This window comes from Trichoderma reesei, assembly GCF_000167675.1.
Source record: "Trichoderma reesei QM6a unplaced genomic scaffold TRIREscaffold_4, whole genome shotgun sequence".
Classification (NCBI taxonomy): Eukaryota; Fungi; Ascomycota; class Sordariomycetes; order Hypocreales; family Hypocreaceae; genus Trichoderma; species Trichoderma reesei.
The window spans coordinates 138636-160750 of record NW_006711151.1 but is presented as its reverse complement, the minus strand read 5'-3'; the positions used below and the strand labels follow the sequence as shown (position 1 = coordinate 160750).

General features: G+C 55.5%; 8 protein-coding genes across 8 annotated transcripts; 3 read left to right on the top strand and 5 right to left on the bottom strand.

Annotated features, from left to right (window-relative positions):
- Positions 1 to 194: 194 nt before the first annotated feature.
- TRIREDRAFT_120579 (uncharacterized protein) lies at positions 195 to 1740 on the bottom strand (the record flags this gene model as incomplete). Its single annotated transcript, XM_006963092.1, has 3 exons — positions 1462 to 1740; positions 636 to 1327; positions 195 to 206 (listed from the first exon to the last, which is right to left on the bottom strand). The coding sequence occupies exons 1-3, from the start codon at positions 1586 to 1588 to the stop codon at positions 195 to 197; spliced, it is 831 nt and encodes a 276-aa protein (XP_006963154.1). The 5' UTR covers positions 1589 to 1740.
- Positions 1741 to 2306: 566 nt separating this feature from the next.
- TRIREDRAFT_57666 (uncharacterized protein) lies at positions 2307 to 5523 on the bottom strand (the record flags this gene model as incomplete). Its single annotated transcript, XM_006963091.1, has 5 exons — positions 2307 to 3074; positions 3136 to 3613; positions 3688 to 4829; positions 4891 to 4944; positions 5011 to 5523. 5 exons carry the CDS (start codon positions 5521 to 5523, stop codon positions 2307 to 2309), a joined length of 2955 nt encoding a protein of 984 aa, XP_006963153.1.
- A 482-nt stretch (positions 5524 to 6005) lies between these two features.
- Positions 6006 to 7976, top strand: TRIREDRAFT_2790 (Hypothetical protein; the record flags this gene model as incomplete). Its single annotated transcript, XM_006962982.1, has 6 exons — positions 6006 to 6009; positions 6103 to 6143; positions 6213 to 6303; positions 6374 to 6456; positions 6512 to 6641; positions 6703 to 7976. 6 exons carry the CDS (start codon positions 6006 to 6008, stop codon positions 7974 to 7976), a joined length of 1623 nt encoding a protein of 540 aa, XP_006963044.1.
- Positions 7977 to 8450: 474 nt separating this feature from the next.
- Positions 8451 to 9172, top strand: TRIREDRAFT_33728 (uncharacterized protein; the record flags this gene model as incomplete). The annotated part of the gene is made up of 3 exons (XM_006963031.1): positions 8451 to 8613; positions 8866 to 8975; positions 9056 to 9172. Coding segments are annotated over 3 exons (390 nt in total), but the record flags the coding sequence as incomplete, so codon positions are not given.
- A 230-nt stretch (positions 9173 to 9402) lies between these two features.
- Positions 9403 to 11028, bottom strand: TRIREDRAFT_104684 (uncharacterized protein; the record flags this gene model as incomplete). The annotated part of the gene is made up of 4 exons (XM_006963090.1): positions 9403 to 9937; positions 9997 to 10248; positions 10302 to 10855; positions 10924 to 11028. The coding sequence occupies 4 exons, from the start codon at positions 11026 to 11028 to the stop codon at positions 9403 to 9405; spliced, it is 1446 nt and encodes a 481-aa protein (XP_006963152.1).
- Positions 11029 to 12299: 1271 nt separating this feature from the next.
- Positions 12300 to 14596, top strand: TRIREDRAFT_104683 (uncharacterized protein; the record flags this gene model as incomplete). Its single annotated transcript, XM_006963282.1, has 3 exons — positions 12300 to 12725; positions 12795 to 13815; positions 13875 to 14596. 3 exons carry the CDS (start codon positions 12300 to 12302, stop codon positions 14594 to 14596), a joined length of 2169 nt encoding a protein of 722 aa, XP_006963344.1.
- A 460-nt stretch (positions 14597 to 15056) lies between these two features.
- TRIREDRAFT_57391 (uncharacterized protein) lies at positions 15057 to 16681 on the bottom strand (the record flags this gene model as incomplete). The annotated part of the gene is made up of 3 exons (XM_006963089.1): positions 15057 to 15142; positions 15205 to 15369; positions 15481 to 16681. 3 exons carry the CDS (start codon positions 16679 to 16681, stop codon positions 15057 to 15059), a joined length of 1452 nt encoding a protein of 483 aa, XP_006963151.1.
- A 2036-nt stretch (positions 16682 to 18717) lies between these two features.
- Positions 18718 to 21491, bottom strand: TRIREDRAFT_57957 (uncharacterized protein; the record flags this gene model as incomplete). Its single annotated transcript, XM_006963088.1, has 4 exons — positions 18718 to 19647; positions 19730 to 20656; positions 20729 to 21275; positions 21316 to 21491. The coding sequence occupies 4 exons, from the start codon at positions 21489 to 21491 to the stop codon at positions 18718 to 18720; spliced, it is 2580 nt and encodes an 859-aa protein (XP_006963150.1).
- Positions 21492 to 22115: the final 624 nt, after the last annotated feature.

Here is a 22115-nt window from a genome sequence, read left to right as displayed (position 1 = left end):
GCCAAGGCGCATGATGTGCTCATTGGGGAGGCTGATGGCGACAGTCCGAAACCGCCGACTTCCGCTTTTAATTCCCCGCCATGAGAGGAACCGCATTTTTCTAGTGAATGTGAATACTATTCAAAGTTGTACCTTATCAACTACCTGTACGGTGATGCGGATTTACTTTAAACACGTGCTACCAGACATCTTGATCAATTGCAAACCTACTTAGTTGTATGTTTGTATGTTATTATAATACAACAAGTTTTCATATGAATGGTATATATCTTGTGCGAGTCATCCATCCGCCTCTCTTATATCCGCTGTACTGTAGAAGAAGAGAAGACAAGTACTATCTAGGGATATCCTCGTGCAGACTCCATCTGCCTCATCTTCAGTATACTATAATAAACGCAATGTACATGGCTCTAGTAAATCTAATCCGCCGTCGCTCTCAAACTCAATTCGAACAAGATAAGAACAAGATTCAAACAAAAGCAAACTTTGATGTCGTGTCTCCCATCTGTCGTGTCATCATCTTAGGTAATTCGAGGCATCAGCTGCATAGGTAGGTATCAAAAGTCAGCCACCTCAGAAACTCAATCCAACAGTCTCAGCATCAGAAAAGAATCTCTTTTTTTTTTTTCACTTACCGCCGCATACTTGGGCGAGATAAACAGCCCCTTGGCCTCGACCAGCACAACCGGCTTCTCCCCCGGCGCCGGCAGCGTCTCAATGTGACCCTCGGCCCACGCCTTGCGCCCCTCGACTTTCACCGTCTTGCCTCGCAGCACGAGGAAGCTGTTGGCCTGCGTCGGCTTGCGATAGTTGATCTCGAGGTTGGCCGTCACGGCAATCTTGTGCGGCAGCGCGTCGAAGCAGCCCCTCGCCAGCCCCTCGTCCAGCATCGTCGCCAGCATCCCGCCGTGCACGAGCCCCGGGTGCCCGCACAGCTTGTCGCCCACGTACGTGATGCTGACAATGGACTTGCCGCCGTCCTCGATGAACGCCAGCGGCGGCACCACCACCTTGCCCTCGCCCTGCAGCACGCCGGCCGTCAGGCTGCGCCGCCGTATCTCCTCGGACATCTTGAGGTGCGGCCGCGACTCCTTGAACTCGGGCCGCGACCGGAGCTCCTGCACCAGCGGGTGGTTGTTGATGGTGTCTTCGATGCGCTGCAGGTCTTCCGTCTCGGGGACGAAGAGCTTGGCCGACTCGGCGTCGGTGAAGGAGGCGAAGCCCTGGCGGACCATGGCGTAAAAGGTCGCGGCGGCGCCGAGGCCGCTGAATGCCGCGCCGTAGACGAGCAGGCCGAGGGCTCGTCCGATTCGGCTCTTGGAGGGGGCTGGAGAATGAAACAAGTTGGTCAGCCTTCGTGTCTCTCTCTCTCTCCCTTCTCACCCCCTCTCGCGGTCTTCTCCCGGCCCGTCCATTGCACGCAAGACGAACATGAGGGTATACTAGGAGGAGGCGACTTACCTTGTGCGGCATCAGCATAGCATCGTCGTTGGCCGGCTCGTCTCAGCGCGGCGAGCAACGGCTGCTGCCCGCCTCGAGCCATCTGGCCGATGCGCCGCCCACCGCGAGCGACTTGCTGGCTAAACATTCTCCGAATCGCCTCTTTCTTTTTCTCTCTTCCCTCTCCTGTCTATTTCTAATCTTTCCTCCTCTTGACACTCTTCTTCTCTCTGATAGGAACAAAAAAGAAGGAAAGAAATGAAAGCACACGCAAGCAAAAGGAAGGAAAGTCGCAAGGAGGGACCGTATATCAAACTGCCGAGGCAAAGCATCTCCCCCCTTCGGAGCCTTGGAATCACGCCTTTATAACAACTTGGGTAGGTAATCGGCACGTATTGCGCCGATAAGATAAGATAAGCTCATAAGAAAGTCGTTATCAGCGGTCCGGGTTGTGCCGATGCTAGCCAAAAGGAGTTTCCGTGGTTGTTGACGGGCTCGGCTTTGTCCGAGTTCGGGCTGGTTGTGAGAAACGAGCCGAAGCTTTGGGTTAACATGGGCATCGGACAATTATGCCTTTTTTGTCTATTGCTTTGATATTTATTGATAATAGTAGACAGTTGGCTGATGTTTATAGGATACCGAGGAAGAAAGACATGTCGCAAAGGATGCGCATAACGAGTACCATCAAGCTATGAGCTGGTACCTAACATACCTATGTACAAGTAGTAGTAGGTAGAAATCTACTACATTAGGTATGCAGCATGTCACTTACAAACAAGTCGAGTAAGAAATCCTCAGTATGAACAAGCATGAAATGCCCGCCTCGGGGCTGATATTCAACATTACGAAAACATTCCTTATATACTCTACAAGTCCTCCTCTCCAGCCAAGAGCTCCGCGTAATCGTCCACGGATGCAAACGTGGGCAGGCCCTTGAGCATCTTTCTCCGTGCCTTGCGCTTGTCGCCCTTCTCCTCGTCTTCGTCGGGCACGTCCGGAGCGACCAGGCCGTCGTCGTCGTCGGATGCTTCCTCGTCGTCCTCGTCGCCAAACTCCACGCTAACGTCATCCTCGTCGTCATCATCATCGTCCCCGTCGAGCGACAGGGCGGGCGAGGAATCGTCGTCGGAAGCCATGTCCAGGTCGTCCATGTCGTCGAACCCAGCATCAGAGGCATCCTCGTCAATGTCGGGCTGGGCATTGACCAGCGCCTTCCAGATCTCGTCCTCCTCCGCATCCTCTTCACCGTCTTCGCCGGCCGCTGAAGCCTTCTTCTTGGTAGACTCCTTGCCCTCCTTGGCGACGTGCTGGAAGTACTTGTGGAAGAAGACGTCCTCCGCAGCAACGTCCTCGGGCTTCTTGTTCCAAAAGGCGGCCGAGTTGACTTGTGTCGTGGACGCGCTGGTCCGCCCGCTGCCCAGCCAGATGTCTCCAATGTCCTTGGCGGCCTTGAGGGGCTGCATGATGGACGCACCGCGTGAATCGGTAGCCTTTGCGTTCCTGTAGACAAACTTGTCCAAGAATCGGATGAGGCTGTGGCTCTCCATATCGGGCTTGAGCATCTTCTGCTTCCTATCCAACAGTGAAGAGGCAAATTTGCTGACAGCAGGGTGGAAGTGGCTCTGGATCGGAATCTAGGGTAACAATGTCAGCTGCAATCGCCCTTTGTTTCGCATCATAGGAGTTTCAACATACCACTTCCCACAGGCAACTTCTGTGGGCGTTGCTGTGCTCCGGGTTCCTCTTCCGCCCATCGTACGTCGGTCGGTTCTCAGGCTCCTCGTCGTCAAACACGGACTCTTCCGGCGACTCGACCAAAGTCGAAAGGTCTGGGAATGTCTGCCTCAGATGAGAGATGACATATAGCAAGCCGCAGATAAAGGGGGGCTGGTGAAGGCCGGCGACCTGCAGCATTCGCTTGGCAAACGCCTTGACCCTTCGCACATCAACATCGTTCTTCAGCGCGCGCAGCAGCAGGTTCAGGTACAGAGCTTGCTTCGAAGAGGTGATGAGACGAGGGTCAAGCAGCGACTCGTACAGCGTCCGGTAGAAACGGTCGCTTCCGAGGTTTCTCGCCGCGGAAAGGTGCTGGATCAACAGCAAGGCCTGGATGCCGGTGTTGAAGTTGGATGAGTGCGCAATCTTGAAGAGTGTGTCAAGATGGCGCTCCATGCTATCAATGAGTCAGCATATATATCCTATACCCCTTGGATACTTGGTGCAACTTGATAAACTCTAGACACTTACATCATGTCGTTGGTGCCCACAAATGGAGCAGCACGGTTGACACCAGTCAACAGGGCGGAAACGAGCTTGTCAGCTGCCTCGGTCTCTGGGACTGAAGCGGCTGCCGGCTTCTTCTGGCCGGCTGGTTTCCCCCCAGATGAAGGACCCTTGCCATTCTTCTTCGGCTTGCCGGACTCGTCTTCTATCGGCATACCAAGCTTTCCCGTCTTGAGGATCGTGGCAAAAAGGTCAAAGTAGATACGAAGCAGAGACTCGGCCAAGGCGGGCTCCTTGCTCGAGAGAATAGTTTGGTTGAGAGTGTTGATGGCGTAGTAGCGTGCGCGATAGTCTTGCGAGGGGCGGAGCAGGATCTCCTGTTCCACTGTTCGTACAATGACTGGCTTCATGCCAGGGTGAGAGTTTTGCAGCTGGAGGAGAAGATATGACGCCCGTGACGAGATCTTGCGATCGCGATCGCCGAGCTTGTTCACCAGGAGGGTGAGGAGGTTTGATTCCTGCTCCGGCTTGTCCTTGAGCAAGGCGTAGACAAAGTCAACGGCCCTCATTCGGGAATACTCAATCTCGTCAGAGCACCAGACCTCCAAGAGCTGAATAATCTTGAAGTAGGTCTCCTTCAACCAGTCTTCGTATGCCCAAGAAATCAGGTGCGCCTGTGTAATCTTCCCGGGTAATGGCTGGCTCGGCGCCCAGGTCTTGACGGAGGCCCGCTGAAGTGAGCCCAGGAGCCCTGGTTGCGCTTGGAACGTCTTCAGCCTCCTGTCCGACGGCAGCAGCGTGCCAGGGCCTAGCATATCCACGAGGGCCCCTATGGCTCCAATGGCTTGCGCTCGGCTCTTCTTGGAGGCCAGGTTCATCAGGGAGTCGAATGCGCGGATGTTGTGGACGGGAGATTCTTGACAAGCCAGGGTGAGGGCGGAAATCTTGTCGGTAAGGGTACCGGACGTCATGATGGTGGCAAGGAACTTGTGGGACGAGGACGCAAAGATGGTCGTTCTGTATTTGGCCGCCTCCGTCTCCAGCAGGTATTTTCCATGCTCCTTGAGCGAATTGATGGCCGACATAAAGGGGCCAACGTCGTCTACCGTAGGCATCGGCAGGGCGGCGAGTCTCGCAGCGTGCCAGTCTGCGCGCGGCTCGAAGATCTGGTTTCACTTGAGAGTTAGTTGTCAGAGATGCCGTTGAGACTCGGGGGTGTCAGCTTACCAGGCCTTCGACACGTCGCATGTCATTCTCCTTGGGGCCCTTTTCTTTGGGCTCCTTGGTGCTTGTGCTATTGCTCGTGCCGTTGGTCTTGTTCTTGTTCTTGCCAGCGTCCGCCTTGACATTGTCCTGCTCCTCGTCCTCGTCGTCATCTTCCTCTTCCTCGTCCTCGTCCCCGTCCTCGTCCTCGTCCTCTTCTTCCTCCTCGTCGCTAGCATCTGCCGGCGCAAGCGCAGAAAAGCCGAGCTCCTTTGACAAAGCGGCCAGCTCGTCCTTCAAGCGCTTGTCCACGGGCGCCTTTGACTCGGAAGCAATCGCCTCATCGTCCGAAGCGACCTCATTGATCAGGCGCCAGTCATCCTCGTCGCCTCCCAGGGCCTTGATCTCAGCCAGCAGGGCCTCATCGTCGGGGCTGGAGCCTTTCGCGGGCGGCGCAGCCTCGGCGTCGCGCTGCTTCCGCTGCTTCTGCTGCTTCTGCTTCCCAGAGGCTTCCGTGGGCGGATTCTTTCGCTTGTAGGGGTTGCCGTTGAGCTTGGCCTCGATCTGGGAGGCGATCCGGCTCATGCCGTTCTGGAGCTCAGCCGCATCAAGCTGAGGGCGCTGCGGCCCTTTGGCCTTTTTCGAGTGCTTGGCCATGGTGGAAAGATGCTGCTGCGTGTTTGGTGCAGAGATTGATTGGCAGCATCAAATCGGCGAGATTGCGAAGCCAGCAGTAATAATTTTTGAGGAAAAAAAGATTCTTATCTTATCTGCTTGCGCCTGCGCAGGATGCGGGCGCTTATCGCGGCTATCTATATCCTTAGGCGCTGTGCGGCAGGTTAACGAAGCGTCTCATTCCCTTCCCGCCCGAATCTAACACCGGCTTCGCTCATACTAGATGAATGATTTCATCTCATTGCATACAGCTTGAAGATGCAATGATTCTCGTCTTGTCGATGGCGATGGACATGTAACTTACAGAATGAATCACTGTTTCAGCTGCTAAATATGCCTCTTCCAGCCTCAGTCTATGGCGGGTTTCGTCCGCTAAAGGCCATCCACAGCTCGACCCTCATTCGGACATTCTCACAGCCTCTTTTCGCTCAGTCAATACGACCGAGATCGACGCTGTCCAAGATATGGGTTCCCACGGGCGGCGTCTCTGCCACTGAGGGCGAAAGTACGAGGCACTTGATTCGGCGAATTTCGAGGAGTTGAGAGGCTAATTGGTCGTAGCCGGTCATGGGAAGCTCATCCGAGCTGGCTTTCTGCGCCAGGTGAGTGCAGCTGCATCATCAAACCGAATCTGTACAAAACATCTCTGTTGACCTAGGCGACTCCATCAGGCACAATCTGGAGTCTTCCAGCTTCTTCCTCTAGGATTGCGGGTTCAGGACAAGATTGAGCGTCTTATTGACAAGCACATGCAAAATCTGGGTACGTCTCATCATCGAGCAATCCATCCACGGCAACCATCGACCTGATGATTGACTCCGTCCGTTCTCAGGAGCCTCAAAACTTGCTCTTTCAACCCTCACAACAGAAGAGCTATGGCGCAAAAGTGGTCGCCTGGACAAGGTCTCCCCAGAGGTAGAGTCATGTTCGCAAGTTGCGACAGTTTGCTTCATCGCTAACACTGGACAAGCTCTTCCGACTGAGTGACCGCAAAGGGGTGCCCATCATGCTGTCACCAACACACGAAGAAGAAATCACGTCCCTAGTAGCGAGCACTTTGAGGTCATACAAAGACTTGCCCCTCAAGTTATACCAAATCAGTAAGAAGCCACGAACCGGTTCCCTTTCCCCCCCTCCTTCGTCCCTCACTAACCCTGGCAGCACGAAAATACCGAGATGAGATCCGCCCTAGACATGGCTTACTTCGATCCCGCGAGTTCATCATGAAGGATCTATACACGTTCGACTTGACGGTTGAGTCTGCAGTCGAGACTTATCGCGACGTCGCCGCCGCATACTCTGCCTTCTTCTCCGACCTAAAGCTTCCCGTACTAGTAGCCGAAGCCAGCTCAGGAGACATGGGCGGAGAGCACAGCCACGAGTATCACCTTTCCCACGCCATTGGAGAGGACACTGTCGCCGCCTGCAGCAACTGTGGGTATAGCGCCAACGACGAAGTAGCCACGGCTCGGTCATCCTGGCTGCCTGAGGGCGTATTTACTCCTTCAAATTATGGTCTCTGGCGCGGCATCACAAAAGACAGGACAAGGCTGGTCAACGTGTGGTATCCTCGTCTGGCAGGTGAATCCTCATCGGATGACGGCTGGAACCTCCATGCGGTCAAGTCTGTTGTCCCCGAGCTGGACAACAGCGTTAGAGACACAGAGGCGTTATGGAAGGAGGCCGTACACCAGGCGCAAGGGCAGGAGGGGAAGCTTCGCCTGTTGAATGTCATTGACTCACGGCTCTTAGGGGCGTTTGAAAATCTGATGGAGCACCTCCCTCTACTGCCCTCTGGTCTCGATATCGATCATATCCCTCAAACTTGGATCACAGAGACGCCCGCCGGCCAAGACCTCAACCTGCTACGCATCATGGATGGCGACGGCTGTCCTCGCTGCGAGACGGGGACACTCGAGGTCCACCGTGCACTGGAGCTGGGCCATACCTTTCTCCTCGGAACGCGCTATTCAGTGCCCCTAGAGGCGACCGTGGCCCTCCCGCAGAATCCAAAAGTCCAGGTCCCAGTCCAGATGGGCTGCTTCGGCATCGGCGTGTCCCGCATCCTCGGCGCCGTAGCGGAACAGCTTGTAGATGACAAGGGCCTCAACTGGCCTCGAGCGATTGCGCCGTTCGAAGTCATTGTTATTCCAAGCTCCGGCGTCAACGAACAGACTCTGGACTTTTACGATTCATTGATAAAGCGTGATGGTGTTGCGACGGGGTTGGACGTCGTATTGGACGATCGAAAGGAGGCATTTGGGTGGAAGATGCAGGACGCGGATATGACGGGGTATCCCGTTGTGATTGTGCTCGGAAGGGCATGGAGAGAAGGGGGAGAGTGTGAAGTGCAGTGCAGGAGGCTCTCTGTCAAGGAGAATGTCAAGGCGGAAGATGTGCCGCGGTATGTGACGGCTCTGCTGGAGCGGCTGTGATGGCGGTGATAAACCAGCGACTTTATGTCCAAAAAAGTAAATAAATAAATAAAATAAAAAACCATGTAGAATTAGATATGAAAAGAGAAATGGAATTGACCGATTTGCCAGTTGATGAGAAATTGTCCAATGCCAAAGAGCTCGCCAGAAGCTTGTATATTCAACACCCTCGCTACAAGCATCGCCAGCCCCTCTAAAGCCACCCGCACCCACAGTGGTATGCATTGGAGGGGCTTAAACTCCCCCCCAAACGTCCAGAACCTCTCTCACCATCCAAGCTCCAAGCTTCGAACTCTCCCTCCCTCTCCTTCCCCGCGAAAATCACGACAACCCACGAATCAGCCATGTCGAGCGACCAAAAAGAAACAAGTACCTACTCCCTATTACTCTACGATTCGCCATTCTTCCGCAGTAGCAGCAGCAGCAGCGCTAACCAATCGGGCGTGTGTGTCTTGCCCCCCATTCGCGTCTCCAGTCAACCTCGACACCCTCGAGCCGCAGCAGCTCGCGCAGGTCAAGAAGCAGCTCGAAGAAGAGCTCGAGCACCTGACGAGCTCCTTTGCGCAGCTCCACGGCGCGCAAAACAAGTTCAAGGAGTGCCTCCGATGCGTACAGGCCCGAGCCGCCGATAGCAAAGGTACGGCCCCAAATTCAAACAAATAACCCGTCTTCGATTCCTGGTCGAACGCCCTATAGTGGTAGAATATTTGGAGAAGATGGTCTTCAATTGATGGGAAGCAAGAAAGAAGAAGAAAGGGGGGGGGGAAGAGGAAGAACAAGAAGAGGAAGAACAAGAAGGGGAAGAACAAGAAGAGGAAGAAGAAGAAGAGGAGGAGGAAGAAGCAAAAGGGGGATTGATTAGAGGCTAATTCCTGGCAAACACACGCAGGCTCGAAATCCGTCTTGGTCCCTCTGACCAACTCCCTCTACGTCAGCGGCGAGTTGACGAGCACCGAGACCGTCCTGGTGGACGTGGGCACAGGCTTCATGATCGAAAAGGTAGCCCTCCCTGCCTTGCGCCCATGTTGCCTCCTGATAACCCTCCTTCGCCCAGAGACGGATAGCTGACAAGCCGGCAGAAACTGAAATCGGCGGAAAAGTTCTACGACTCAAAGGTCAAGGAAGTAGGCGGCAATCTCAAGGAGCTCGAGGTAATTGTTCAAAGGAAACAGATGAACGTCCGCACAATAGAAGAGGGTATGTCTCTCCAGTCACGCTTGGTCGCCACGGCTGCCCGGGTGCTAACGTTGCGTCGTCGACAGTATTACGGCAAAAGATCATGGCCAGTCAAGCAGAGGGACAAAGTTGAGATTCATAGGCTGGAGAAAGGAACCGAGACAAGATTACATGACAAAGTGCATTGAGCGGCTTCCTGGCCACGTATTGATGATATCCTTACACAGCAAAAACTACCCTTGCCCTGCACCTACTCTCCGGCTTCGCTTTCGGTATGCTCGAGATCCTCGTCTGTCAGCGGCGGAATGTCCTGGACATGCTTCTGGACGTGTAGCACGACCTCAAGGAAGCTCTGGAACCTCTTCCACATGTTTGGATCCTTGCCAACCCAAACATTCCTCTGCGCCTCTCCCCAGTCCTTTCTCCGGCTGATGGGATCGACATGGTTCATGGCCGAGTCCCAGTGTTTACCATAAATCTCCATCCCCCACACCGTTCTTGGCTTTGCCTTGGTCTTGTACTTGTCCCAAATCTGGGTGATGCTTATTTCTAGCAGATAGGGAGTGTCGTGAATCTCCGCGACGAATGACGTCTTCAAGCGGGTTTGTTTGATGCGGTCTTTCCACCCCCCAGGTCGAGGAAATATCACTTCGGCCGGCCTGAGAAAATCGCCGTTCTCCTTGTATCTGGCCGGCTTGAGCTTCAGCTCCTTGATGAGGCCATGGAACTCTTCTGGCACACTCTCTACGACATACTCATCGGCCCTAAGGCCCCAGTCGACCCTCCTGACACAGCTTGCGTCAGCCCGGTACTCATGCTCGACGATCCTTCGTGGGCCACTTACATGTCGGGGGCGGCCATTACCCAGTCGAGGTAGCTGGTGGGCATTGCAACGCCCATCCTGGCCCGGGGCAATGCGGCGTCGCCGTCTCCGGCCCAGTCTTGCAGCCATACTTCTTTCTGATCCAACTGATTCAAGCGCATCGTCAACGAGTAGGCACGTTTCACAGTGTCCTTGACCAAGCGAATGCCGCCATTCCCGTCCAAGGCCAGCAAATGCTTGATGATGTGGTTTGAGAGCTTGATCTCGGAGAACCTTGCGACTATCAGCCACAAGAGTCCGAAGGGGGGGCAGTTTGTTAGACTTACCTGTCATGTAGGCCAATGCCTCCGCGAACTGAATATGTCTTGGCCGCCTCGACGAACTCGTCATAGGTCAGTACCTCTGGTATCTCCTTCTTTCTTAATACTGCCTTCAGTATCCCAAAGTTGACGCGCATCCTGAGGTTGGAGCTGAGACTCATCAAACACTCTGTAGAGTTGATGAGATGAGGACGGAGGCTTTCCAAGAGTGCCGCCGAGATTGCCGGTATATCATGGCGACCAACCAGTTGGGATATCACCTCAGGCCTTGACATGAGCTTGAGTGATATTCTGGTGTCTTTGTTCGCCCTGGAGCAGTGCTGAACGGTGAGCACCTCTGCCAGAAGTTCTTTGCGCAGACGCAGGTCGTGTACGAGCTGGTTGAAGGCAGTTACGGCATCCTGCAGTCGCGCTATCGAGTCACTGTAGATGTCGAAGGCTTGTGTGCTCTCCAAGCTGACGATCCACACTTGGTATCGTTCGCGAATGTCCTTGAGCGTTTCCGGCAGTTCGAGTCCAGACGGGTAGACGAGCCAGTTTGGGGGGAGCACGACTCGCGCCTTGCGAAGAGTCAGCTCGTGTTGAGCAATCGTCATGGATAAGGTAGGGGAGGGGCTTTACAACGTACTCGGATCAGATCCAGATCGGCCGGTGGCTCGTCGGAATAGTCTCCCTTGCCGGCAACTTCAGCGACCAAGCGCTTGTCATTGGCTTGAGCCTTGGCAGATGCCATCTTCTGAGGTGATGCCCAAGGCTTCCTTGACCCTTCGTGCTGTCGGCGTTGAGACTGTCCACGGGAGCCGGGATGTCCATCTTTGGGAGTCCGAGCTCTGGATCGGTCGTCTCTGGTAGAGGCGCTTTTCGAAGGGCTGTCTCTAGGAGGCCACGGGGCGTCTCTGGCAGGCCAGGACCTGTCTCGCCCCTTGCCTTTGTTCATGCTGTGGGCTATACTATGTCTTGTTGTCTGTTGAACTGGATATTTTACCCTTGAATCTTTTGCCAAGGCAGTCGACTGTCGTAAAGGTGCTGCAGGGTCAATGACTGCGGGCGTAGAGGAGACTTGATGGTGTGGAAAGGTGAAGTCTGAGCACAGGTGAATTGATATCCAAGCTGGCTGGGGTTATATAATCTCTTATAGCCTGAGGCAACTGCTGTCGGTGGGAGAAGCCAGAGGAAGGTGAGAAATGCTGCAGGTACCTGCCTAGTACCAGGTCCTCACACCAAAGGAGCACATCTTGAGCAGCAGTGAATCAAGCTGACAGTGAGTCCAGGTAGGTTGAGTCACCGCCCTCAGTTGTCTACCGAGATCCTCGTAAGTACCTAGGTACATGCACGCTGCCGTCAAGACCCTAAGGTATCAAGCAATAAAGCATCTGCTGCTCTGTGCAACAGGTTGTCAGAATCCATCTTGTGAGGATGAATTCGGGATCTCTAGTCATCGGCCCCTATTGGGCGCAAGCTGGACCTGGAGGATGCATGTTGACGGCAGGTTCGACACTCTTGTCGAGTTGTCACCAGTAACCATTTGGCACTTTGGTTGTGACATCTTCCATATGATTGAAGGATGATGTCGGTTCTTTTCATGAAGATAAGACTACAGTATATTGTTCCAGCAATCAAATCGATCAGTCATTACTGATATTCGCCCTGAAGACGCATGGATGAGATCCAACATTGGAGGACGTTGTTGTATCAGGCGTATAAGCGGCTGAGCTGGTGGGAGGTTGGAGTACCTAGGTATGCATCAATGAGGTGTCTATGCATCTACAGAGTTGCCTCGACGCGTCTCACCAAAAGCTGGACGCGTTAATTGATCAAGCTACCCTGTCACTGCTTAGTAGTACTTATGAAGCAGCAGCGGTAATTGCGAGAATCTCTACATTCCACAAACGATTCCATGTCCAGATCCCATCATCACTCCCAAATCGACGGTGTTGCATAGTCATCAAGCCCAACCTCAACCTGCAATATCCGCAACTTCAGACAAACATCGTCACCTCGTCAATGCCCGCCCAAGCCAACACCCAGCTCGACACTCCTTCGACCCGCGGGCGCAAACGGGCCTTTTCAACCGCCGCCCTTGACGAGGCTTCAGACGACGGCGGCAGCGCCGAGAGCGAGCATCTGGAGTGGGAATGGATATACAGCAGCGACCAGTCAGAGCACGGCGAGGATGACGGCGCGGGCGACAGGAAGAGGAGGAAAGTCGCGGGCAACTCCAAGATTGTCGGGGCTCGATATGGCGACTTTGAGTGCCGCGTGGGAGACACGGTGATGCTCAAGGCGGACGGATCGAACGGCACATGGGTGGCCATCATCTGCGACTTCCGGGACGACGATGCCGTCGACGGCATGGCTGCCAATTTCATGTGGTTTTCGACGGAGAAGGAGATTCCCAACAAGGACAAGAAACGAAAGGACTATTACTGGGTAAGCACGACGTCTGCTATGTCCTGGCTGTGAATCGCTGTGGGAATCGTCTAACGAATGACGACCCAGAACGAGCTCTACATATCGCCGTCTTGCGACGTTAACCCCCTCGCCTCGATCGACGGAAAAGCCACCATCATGTCCCCCGAAGCCTTCCGCCGCGCGTATCCCTCTGGCAAGATTCCGCGCAACTCGCCCGACTACGGCAAGACCTTTGTCTGTCGGCGCGGCTGCAACACCCGATCAACGACATACACGGACGAGTTTGTATGGGAGGAAGTGTATCAGAACGGACAGGACGTGCCTGCACTACTAGAAATGGTCGAGAAGGGCACCCGGCCGACCCGTCGCAAGACCAGAGCACCGTCACCGCCAGCAGGAGACACATATTTGCCGCCTCAAACACCAACAAAGACTGGCAGAAACTCTGCCACAACTCCCAAGTCGAAGAGAGGGCAGCGGAGCGGCGGCAAGAAACTCGAGTTTACGCCATTGGCCACGCGGAAGCTGTCGCCGAGCCAGGTCCAGTCGTCTCCGTTCCAGATAGCCCGCTCACGTCTCCATGTTGCAGCAGTGCCCTCCAGTCTACCTTGCCGTGAGGGAGAGTTTTCGCTTGTATACTCACATCTAGAAGCTGCCATCACCGAGGGGACCGGTAACTGCATCTATATCTCCGGGACGCCAGGTACCGGTAAGACGGCCACGGTACGAGAAGTCATCTCTCGCCTCGAGGAAGGCGTCTGGTTGGATGAGCTGGATGACTTTATCTTTGTCGAGATCAATGGCATGAAGATTACGGACCCTCATCAGGCATACTCGCTGCTCTGGGAGGCGCTCAAGGGGGAGCGTGCCAGCCCAGCCCAAGCCCTCGATCTGCTGGAACGAGAGTTTAACAACCCCAGCCCCAGGCGCATCCCCTGCGTGGTCTTGATGGATGAGCTTGATCAGCTGGTTACAAAGAACCAGGCGGTCATGTACAACTTTTTCAACTGGCCAACCCTCCGACATAGCCGTCTGATTGTGCTCGCTGTAGCCAACACGATGGATCTTCCAGAGAGAACTCTAAGCAACAAGATCAGCAGTCGATTGGGTGCGTCACTAGATCCCAGTCAAGATAGAGAAAACATGATTAGCTTACATTCTCACTAGGCCTTACCCGAATTACATTTCCGGGCTACAACCACGAACAGCTTATGAAAATTATCCAGTCCCGGCTCGAAGGCGTTCCGGGAAACATTGTCGATGCGGATGCCATCCAGTTCGCCAGTCGCAAAGTCGCTGCCGTCAGTGGAGACGCCAGACGAGCCCTGGATATCTGCCGCCGAGCCGTCGAGCTGGCCGAGGGCGACGCGCCCGGCGATCCCATGACGCCGAGCAGGAGAGCCCCGGACAAGGGAGCACCTGAGCAGTCCAAACGCGGAAGAGTCACGATCTCAACCATCAAGAGGGCCATCAACGAGGCCACGACGAACCCGATCCAGCAGCATCTGCGCGGCCTCCCACTGACGTCCAAGATGCTCATGGCAGCACTGCTTCTGAGGATCAGGCGAAGCGGGCTGGCCGAGACGACGCTGGGGGAGACTCTGGACGAGCTCCAGCGCGTTGCCGCGTTTGGGGCCAGACCTCCTCCGGGCATGGCACAGATCCTCCCGGGACTCGCCAAAGGAAGCCAGGCCGTTGGTCGACGCCTGGTGGGACGGCCAATGTACATTCATACAGCCGCCCTGGAGCTCGTGGCCACTGGCTTGATCAACCTCGAGGCTCATCGTGCAGACCGCTCGAGCAGGTTGCGATTGGCCATCGCGGATGACGAGGTTAAGATGGCGCTTCGCGATGACGCTGATCTCAAAGCCATGGGTCTCAGTGTTTGAATGTGCACCTGCATGATACAGTTTGAGTCTCTCCCACTGATATCATTTGATTGCTTCACATTAGGCGGCTTCGCTGGGTTGGAAAATTAGCAAATGATGGCATGATTATAGAGAAAGAATGAGCGTTGGCGTGGCTTTTTATGTATTATAATCGTTGTTTCATGCCGTTTCTAGCAACGATTGAGCATCGGCGTCTTTTTTCGAGGTCTTCTACAAGCCATGGCTCAATCCGTTCATTTGTTTCGAGTGAAAGGGGGCAGTTTGAGAGCTTGCGTCACCACGTATCCTGGTATGATCATGAACTACACAGAATCCCGCAGATGTACACGGATTCGGCTTTGATTGTTGTAGGTGGCGCAAAGCTCTATTGTATTACGTCTCCACCATTTGATATGATACGGAGGGAGACGGCAAATCAATATAGGAGAAATAACAAAATGAGGAACTCCTAAACTCCTGGCTAAAACTTCCTGTGTGCCAATGACGGCGTCCATTGTATGGGATGCGTCTCCTCGGACGCCTTTTCGTCTTGTTTCCAAATTTTGACTTTGGAAAGAGGTTAGCATATCATGCGTTGGCTGATTTGAATGGAACGTCAGGGCACATACTTGTCTTGTCGGCTTCGCCTGTGATGAGACGCAGACCGGAGCGATCAAAGGTCGAGCTCATGATGCCTGACTCGGCGTCTAGCGAGCCGGGCTGCGCGGTTGTGTCAAAGGATTGGAAGCGGTAGCCTGATTTCCAGTCCCAGAAGCTCATTGAGCCGTTGTCGCCTGTATTGCAGATGTTAAAATGTGAATATTCACAACCAACTCCGTTTCCATCACGAATTGGGAGGAGAGGGAAAAAAAAAAAAGAGTAAAAAGTCGATAGTAAATACGTACCACCTGAGAAAAAGACATTGTTGCTGTTGACGCTCAACGTGTTGATAATGGCATTGTGGCCTTCGAAATTCTGCATAAAGGCACCCTCGGGACACTTCCACTGCTTGATGCTGTTGGTGCTGCCCGACGCAAAGGTGAACTCGGTGGGATGGACGGCCAGCGCCCGGACGCCCTTTTTGTGGTGCGTGAGGACGCCCATGGTCTTGCCGGCCGCGAGGTCCCAGAGGCGGACGGTGGAGTCGAGCGAGCCGGTGATGACCTGGGGGTCGGCCTCCTGGCACTTGACGTCCGAGACGGTGCCGGTGTGGCCCGAGAGGACGTGGATGTTGCTCCGCGTGCGCATGTCCCAGACGCGGGCGACGCCGTCGCGGCCGCCCGTGACGAGGACGTCGAGCGTCGGGTGCAGGGACAGGGTGTAGACGCCGCTGAGGTGGCCGTGGTAGTGGCGGATGACCTTGTTGGTCTCGAGGTCCCAGCACTTGACCATCTTGTCCTCGCCGCAGGAGAAGAGGTAGGGGTGCCGCGGCGAGACGGCCAGGCCTCTCACGGTGCTGATGTGGCCCGTCAGCGTCAGCCGCAGCGAGCCCGTGGCCAGGTCCCAGATCTTGATGGTGCGGTCGCCGGCGCCGCTGGCGAACCACTTGTTGCCCGGCTCGACGGCCAGGCTGCGCACCCAGCCGAGGTGGCCCGAGATGACCCTCATCAGCTTCCACGGCGGGTGCCACTCGGGCTTGACCTGCTGTATGGCGGGCGCTCCCCGGACCGTCAGGCTCATGTTCTGCCGTGCCACCGTCGGTGTCGTCGTCGGTCCGCTTCCGGTCGCCGTGGCTGTAGCTTTTGATGATGGTGATGATGATGATGAAGAAGCGCCAGGTCCTGCCTCGAGCAGCTTCGGTGTCTTGCGCGCGGGTCCCGCCGCCGCCGACGCCGCTGCTGGTGTCCTCGCTGCAACGGCCGTCTTTCGCCCGGGCTGCTTCGACGATGGCTGCTTCGCGGCGAGGGCCTCGGGCAGCGTCTGGACGGCGGCGTACTCGGCCTCGAAGCGGCGCTTCATGACGGGGTCCTGGAACACGCCCTCGAGCTTCTGGCGCTTGCCGTTGGCCAGCTCGAGGCGCGCGTAGAGATGCCTTGTCGAGGCTGCATTTTGTGACGCGAGCGCGCTGAGATGCAGCGCGTCTTGGGCGGGCTGTGGCGCCTCCATTGTGATGTGATGGAGAATAGGAGGAGAGGAGGAGGAAGAAAGAGAGCGAGAGGCTGAAGATGTCGATGTTGAAAATCCGCGTCTGGTAGACAATAGATCCAAAAGCTAGTACGACAAAGAGAGGCGAGGTTGGAATTGAACTCCGTTCAGCCTTCTGTGGCGCAGCAGCTCTTGCTCAAGGGACCTGTGGCGCAACAGTCGGTACATCCATCATGTACCCAATACCTATACTACTACTTAGGTAGGTACGCAAGACTGCAGGCGCCTGGAAGCTCGATTCACTTGAGCCTCGCCTTACCCTGTACAAACTCATGTTCCTCGCCAGAATACAATCAACTTCTCCTGCTTCCAGCTTCTGTCTCATCTCGCAGCTGTGACTCCCGTTGCTGTATCTTCTTACGGCATTACTTGAATATACAAAAGACTCACCGGGTTCATCGCCGTCATGGCCGATACAGATTCCGATCGCTTTCCTTTACACACGGCGGCTCGAGAAGGCAGAGGTATGGCATCACCAACTCGAGCCCTTCCGAGCTCAAAGCAGCATCACAGCTGACAGATTCGCAGTTGCCGTAGCTGAAGGCCTTCTCAAGGTATGCAAAGAACCAACTCAGACAGTTGCTATCCAACAACATGTCCAAAGATGAAGCTTCAACCTCACGATACTAACACACCTCCCAGACGGACCCCAAGCTCTCCAAGCGCAAAGACGACGACGGCAGATATGCCATCCACTGGGCTGCCTCCTCCAACAACCATGAGATTGTCCTCCTCTTGGCCAACCAACCGAGCTTTGATCCGGATATCCAGGTAAACTTGCTCTGTCCTCCACCATCGTCATCATTCCATACAGCACCGAAACTCCATCAGTCTCACGCAATCTTCTCTCTCTCACACTCACTTGCTATAGGACGACAGCGGCTGGACTCCCCTCATGATTGCAGCGAGCGTGCCAAACAGCGAGCCCATTCTGAATCTGCTCCTCCAGAGGGGCGCAGACGTCAATATCAAGAGTAAATAAGCTAGCTCCATCTCCTCATTCTTGATCCAAGGCTTTTTTTTTCTAACGATATTCACCCCGTACAGACAATAACGGCCAAGTAAATCCAACATTAACACAACAACAGCACACTCCCTCAGCTCCTCAAACTTATCAAACCCCTCCCCTTTCACCCTCAAGAGGCTAACAACGACTTCAAGTCAGCCCTGCACTTCGTCGCCTCCAAAAAGAACCTCGACGTCGCCCGCCTCCTCCTCGCCGCGAACCCCCCGGCATCGACCCGCGTCCGCGACCGCCGCGGCCAGTACCCCATCCACCGCGCCGCCGCCGTCGGCTCCGTGCCCATGGTGACTCTCCTCCTGCGCAACAGGAGCCCCCTGAACGCGGCCGACAGCGAGGGCTTCACGCCGCTTCATCATGCTATTGCGGAAGGTCACGGTGTGTTTTTTCTCTCTCCCCCCCCCCCCCACCCCATTTCCTATTCATTTCTCCTCTGTTCTTACCGTTATGGACCTGAGATTTGATGTTTGATGATGATCAAGGGCGGAGACTAATCTGTGAATGGATGATTTTGTGTGGTATAGGAGATACAGCCGTTGCGCTGCTCAAGGAAGAGGCCGACTTTACGCTCAAGAACAACGAAGGCGAGCTGGCCATTGATTTGGCCCCGGATAAGGAGGTGAGCCTTCTTCACATCCATCTACCTTACGAGATCCAGTATATTGATATAGTTCCAAACAGGTCCGCCTGTTCATCATTCAGGGCGCGGAGAGGGAAGGCATCTCGCTGGTCGACTAGTTACCCGACGGTGATTATGAGCTTTTGACCATCTTCTAGCATACCGGATGCGAAACGAAAAAAAAGTCAAGTGAAATGCGAATCAAATTAGATGAATAATGACAAGTCTGTCTAATCTACAGCTGGAGCCGTAACCGTCATTGCAGTCATTGTGCTTCATAACTTCTTTCCTCCCCCCTTATTCATCTCCCGTGTTCTCCTCTTCTATATCTATACACCGCCAATAACTCGTGTGACTTTACTTGACCGTACGCTCCACCAGCTCCCGATACATGGCCTTGACATCGTCCACATCCGCCCTCAGCTCCTCCACCAGCTCGCTCTTCTCGCCCAGCAGCTCCAGCGTGGTCTGATACCTCGTGTCCAGCTCGGCCACCTGCTTCTCCAGCTCCTGCACCCTCGCCGTCGCCGCCTTGGCCTCCTCCAGCTCCTTCATGAGACCGACCATGTCCGCCCGCGCCTCGTCCCGCTGGCTGCACACCCTCGCCATCTCCTCCTTGGCGGCCACTCGCTCGGCTTCCAGGCGGCGGATCGCGGCGCTCATCCTCTCTACCAGCTGGACGGACGGCCCTGCCGCTACTGTTGACACGGAAATCATGTCCTGCGCAATGTTACGAGGCGAAGAGGGGGCTGTATCGGTGATTTCGTTCTCTCGCTCGGTGACGGATGGAGGTATTGCGGGGGGTGATCCCAAGGGTGGTTCGAGAGGCGAGAACGGAGTGGGAGGAATGGATCCCGTAATGGATGATGTGCCTGTTCCCGTACGAATCGGCACATGTGGAGACCGCCGAAGGATACCGAGCCCTTCTGTCGCATTGTCCGCGATACTGACGGGAGTAGGGGATCGTCGTATGCGGCTGGGGGGCACGGACAGTCCAACGGCTTCGGAGCTGAATGTCCGCGGCACGGAGAGCAGCGGCGACTCTGGACGGCTCTGGGTCCGCGATGCCGTTGCCCCTGCGACCTCGTCGATCCACTGCCGCCCAGAGTCTGGGGAAAAGGTTCTGCTCGCTGCGCGCCTCTCCTTGTCGAGCTCGGCGCGAACTTGCTCGAGGGCCGCTTCTGTGGCCTTGGTCGACTTTTTGAGAGCGGCCAGCTCCTCGCGGCAAGCCTCCAGCTGTAGTTGAGCGTCTTGCAGCTCATCCTCCAAGGCTCTGCTGCGTTTGGCCTACACAAGGGAAGATAATACGATTAACATGAGTTTTAAGCGCAGATGATGAAGATGAATAGTTGTGTTCAGTTAAACTCACCGCATCCCGCGCCTTCTTGCGCATCTCCGACTCTCGGCGCTCAGCCTCGTCCCTCTCCCTCTCGAGGCTCGTCGTCTTGGCCATCAACGAGGCCTCGATGCCCTGCCAATTTTGCCTGGCGATTGCATACTGGGACTGCAGCGTCTCAATCTGCCGTAACAGCTTCACCTGGGCCTCGCCGCCTGTGCCTGACGCGGCCTCTTCCGCCGTCACCCGCACGCCTTCCAGCTTTCTCTCCATGTTCTGAAGTTCGAGCCGCAGCTCGGCTTTGACAGCGCTGCCACGCTGGACCGCGCGGTCGAGCTTCTCGGCCCATTCGATGGCGTCCAGGCGGGCCTTGTCGCTCAGAGCCTCCAGCTCGGCTTTGAGCGCTGCACTGGCCTCTTCGAGCTCCTTTTGCTTCGCTCGTTCGGCGGCTATCGCCTTGCTAAGGGCGTCAGCCTTGGCAGCCTCGCCCTGCTCCTCCTTGGCCTTGACTTCCTGCTCCAGCCGGCGGATAGCTGCGTCTTTGCTGCTGTTTTCCTTCTTCAAACTGTCAATCTCCTTGCGCAGGGCCGCAGTCGCCTTGATGGCCTCCTGTTGCCGCCTAGTCTTCTCTTCATCTCCGTCTAAGCGTTTGCGCAGCGCCTCAGCTTCCGAGGCCGCCTTGTCCCTCGCTTTCCGTGCCTCATCGAGCTGCTTGTCCCGTTCGCCCATCTGCAGCCGCAGCGCCTTGATTGTTGCTCGGTACTTTTGCTCTGCGCCGGCGAGTTTCTGGCCTTCCTCCATCAGCAGCGCGATCCGCTCGTCCTTTTCCGCCAGCTTCTTCTCCAGGCTGCCGGGGCGCGCTGAAGATGCGGCCTCTTTTGCTGCATCGGCGGCGGTCTTGGACAGGTACTGGAGCTTGGACTGCAGGGAGTCTATCCGCTCGACATATTCTTGTATCTCCTCTCGATGTTGCCTTTTGGCCTCTTCAAGCTCCCGGGCCAGTTCGGACACGTCGACGCCATTTCCTACCACTTCCGTGGCTCCATGACTGGATTCTGGTGAGGCCTCATCCTTGGCTGGTTGTAGTGACGCAATACCGTCTTCTTTTGAGGGCTCCTTTTCCGCCTCTTGTTGCGCTTGGGGATCTGCCACAGAGTCTCCTCCTTTTACTTCGTCGGGAGCTGATTTCACTACGACCTCGGAAGCCGTATCCTCGTCCGCTATAATAATCGGTATCGGTATTGTCGTCGCCGTTTCCGTGGTAGAAGTAGCAGTAGTTGTCGTCGTCGTCGTCGTCGTCGAATCGGCAGTCGTCCGGGTAGACTCGGACTCGGTCTCCGTCTCAGCCGCCTGCTTCTCCGCCTCTGTCCCCGCCCTGTCCCCCTTATCCATCGACGCCCTCTCCATGGAGCTCCGGCTGGCTACGTCGACGGAGCTGCGCGGCGACGCGCTGGCCCTATCGACGCCCGCCGCGGCCGGCGCATTCTTGCCCGCCATGGCCTTGGCCAGCCTCGCCTGCAGCCGGTCATTTGCGCGGTTCGTCGACGACGCTCGGGAGGTTGCTGTGATTATTATGTCTCTGGTCAGCCCTCGGCTTGTGTCCCCAATCTTGTAGCCACTTACCAGTACTCGACGCCTTTGCGCCGGCTGCGTTGTTCGTCGCCGTAGTAGCCGCCGCACCCCGATCGTCGTCGGACTCGGCCAGAATCGTGTCCAGCCGCGACTCAACTCCGGCCACGGCCTGCTGCAGAAACGAGCCCCATCGCGACGACGCCTTGCCGCCGGGCGCAGCCATGGTCTCCAATCACGGCAGGCTACAACTCCTCGTTACTGGAAGAATCAGAAGGTTTCTTCGCTGCCGTTGTTTCTCGCTGTTCGCCTTTCCCCTCGGCCCCTGGAGGCGCAAGGGCGTAGGAGGGGAGGAAACAAATAGGATGCGATAACGTTGCCTCTTCCCGGTTCTCGGTTGGGATTTCCTGGCAAAGTTTCCTTGTTCTTGATCCCAACCAATGGCAGTTGGATGAAGTCGGGGACAAAAAAGTTGGCGAACAAAAGGCCGGGGATTGAATCCCGAGGTGCTTCAAGCCTCTTGGGGTTCCGATCCGGCAATGGCCCTTCCAGCTTCGGTCCGGCCCCTCTTTCTTTTCCCTCGTATTCTACGACATGCCACCTTTGTATGGGTGCCGTACAAGTATTAGGTATGGAGTGTGACGACGTTCTGGGGAAAGCTGACACGCGTACCTCTTTTTACGAGGACCAAAGACGGTTGCATCTACGAGGTAGCAGTAGTACCTGGTACCTTAGTACTTGCCTTGCTTTGGCTTGGCTGAGGATTCCAAAGTACTACTACTACTACCGCTAATAAGCTGCTAGTAGGCAGTTGGGTCATCTGCTAATTAATACAGCTGCTAGCACATGT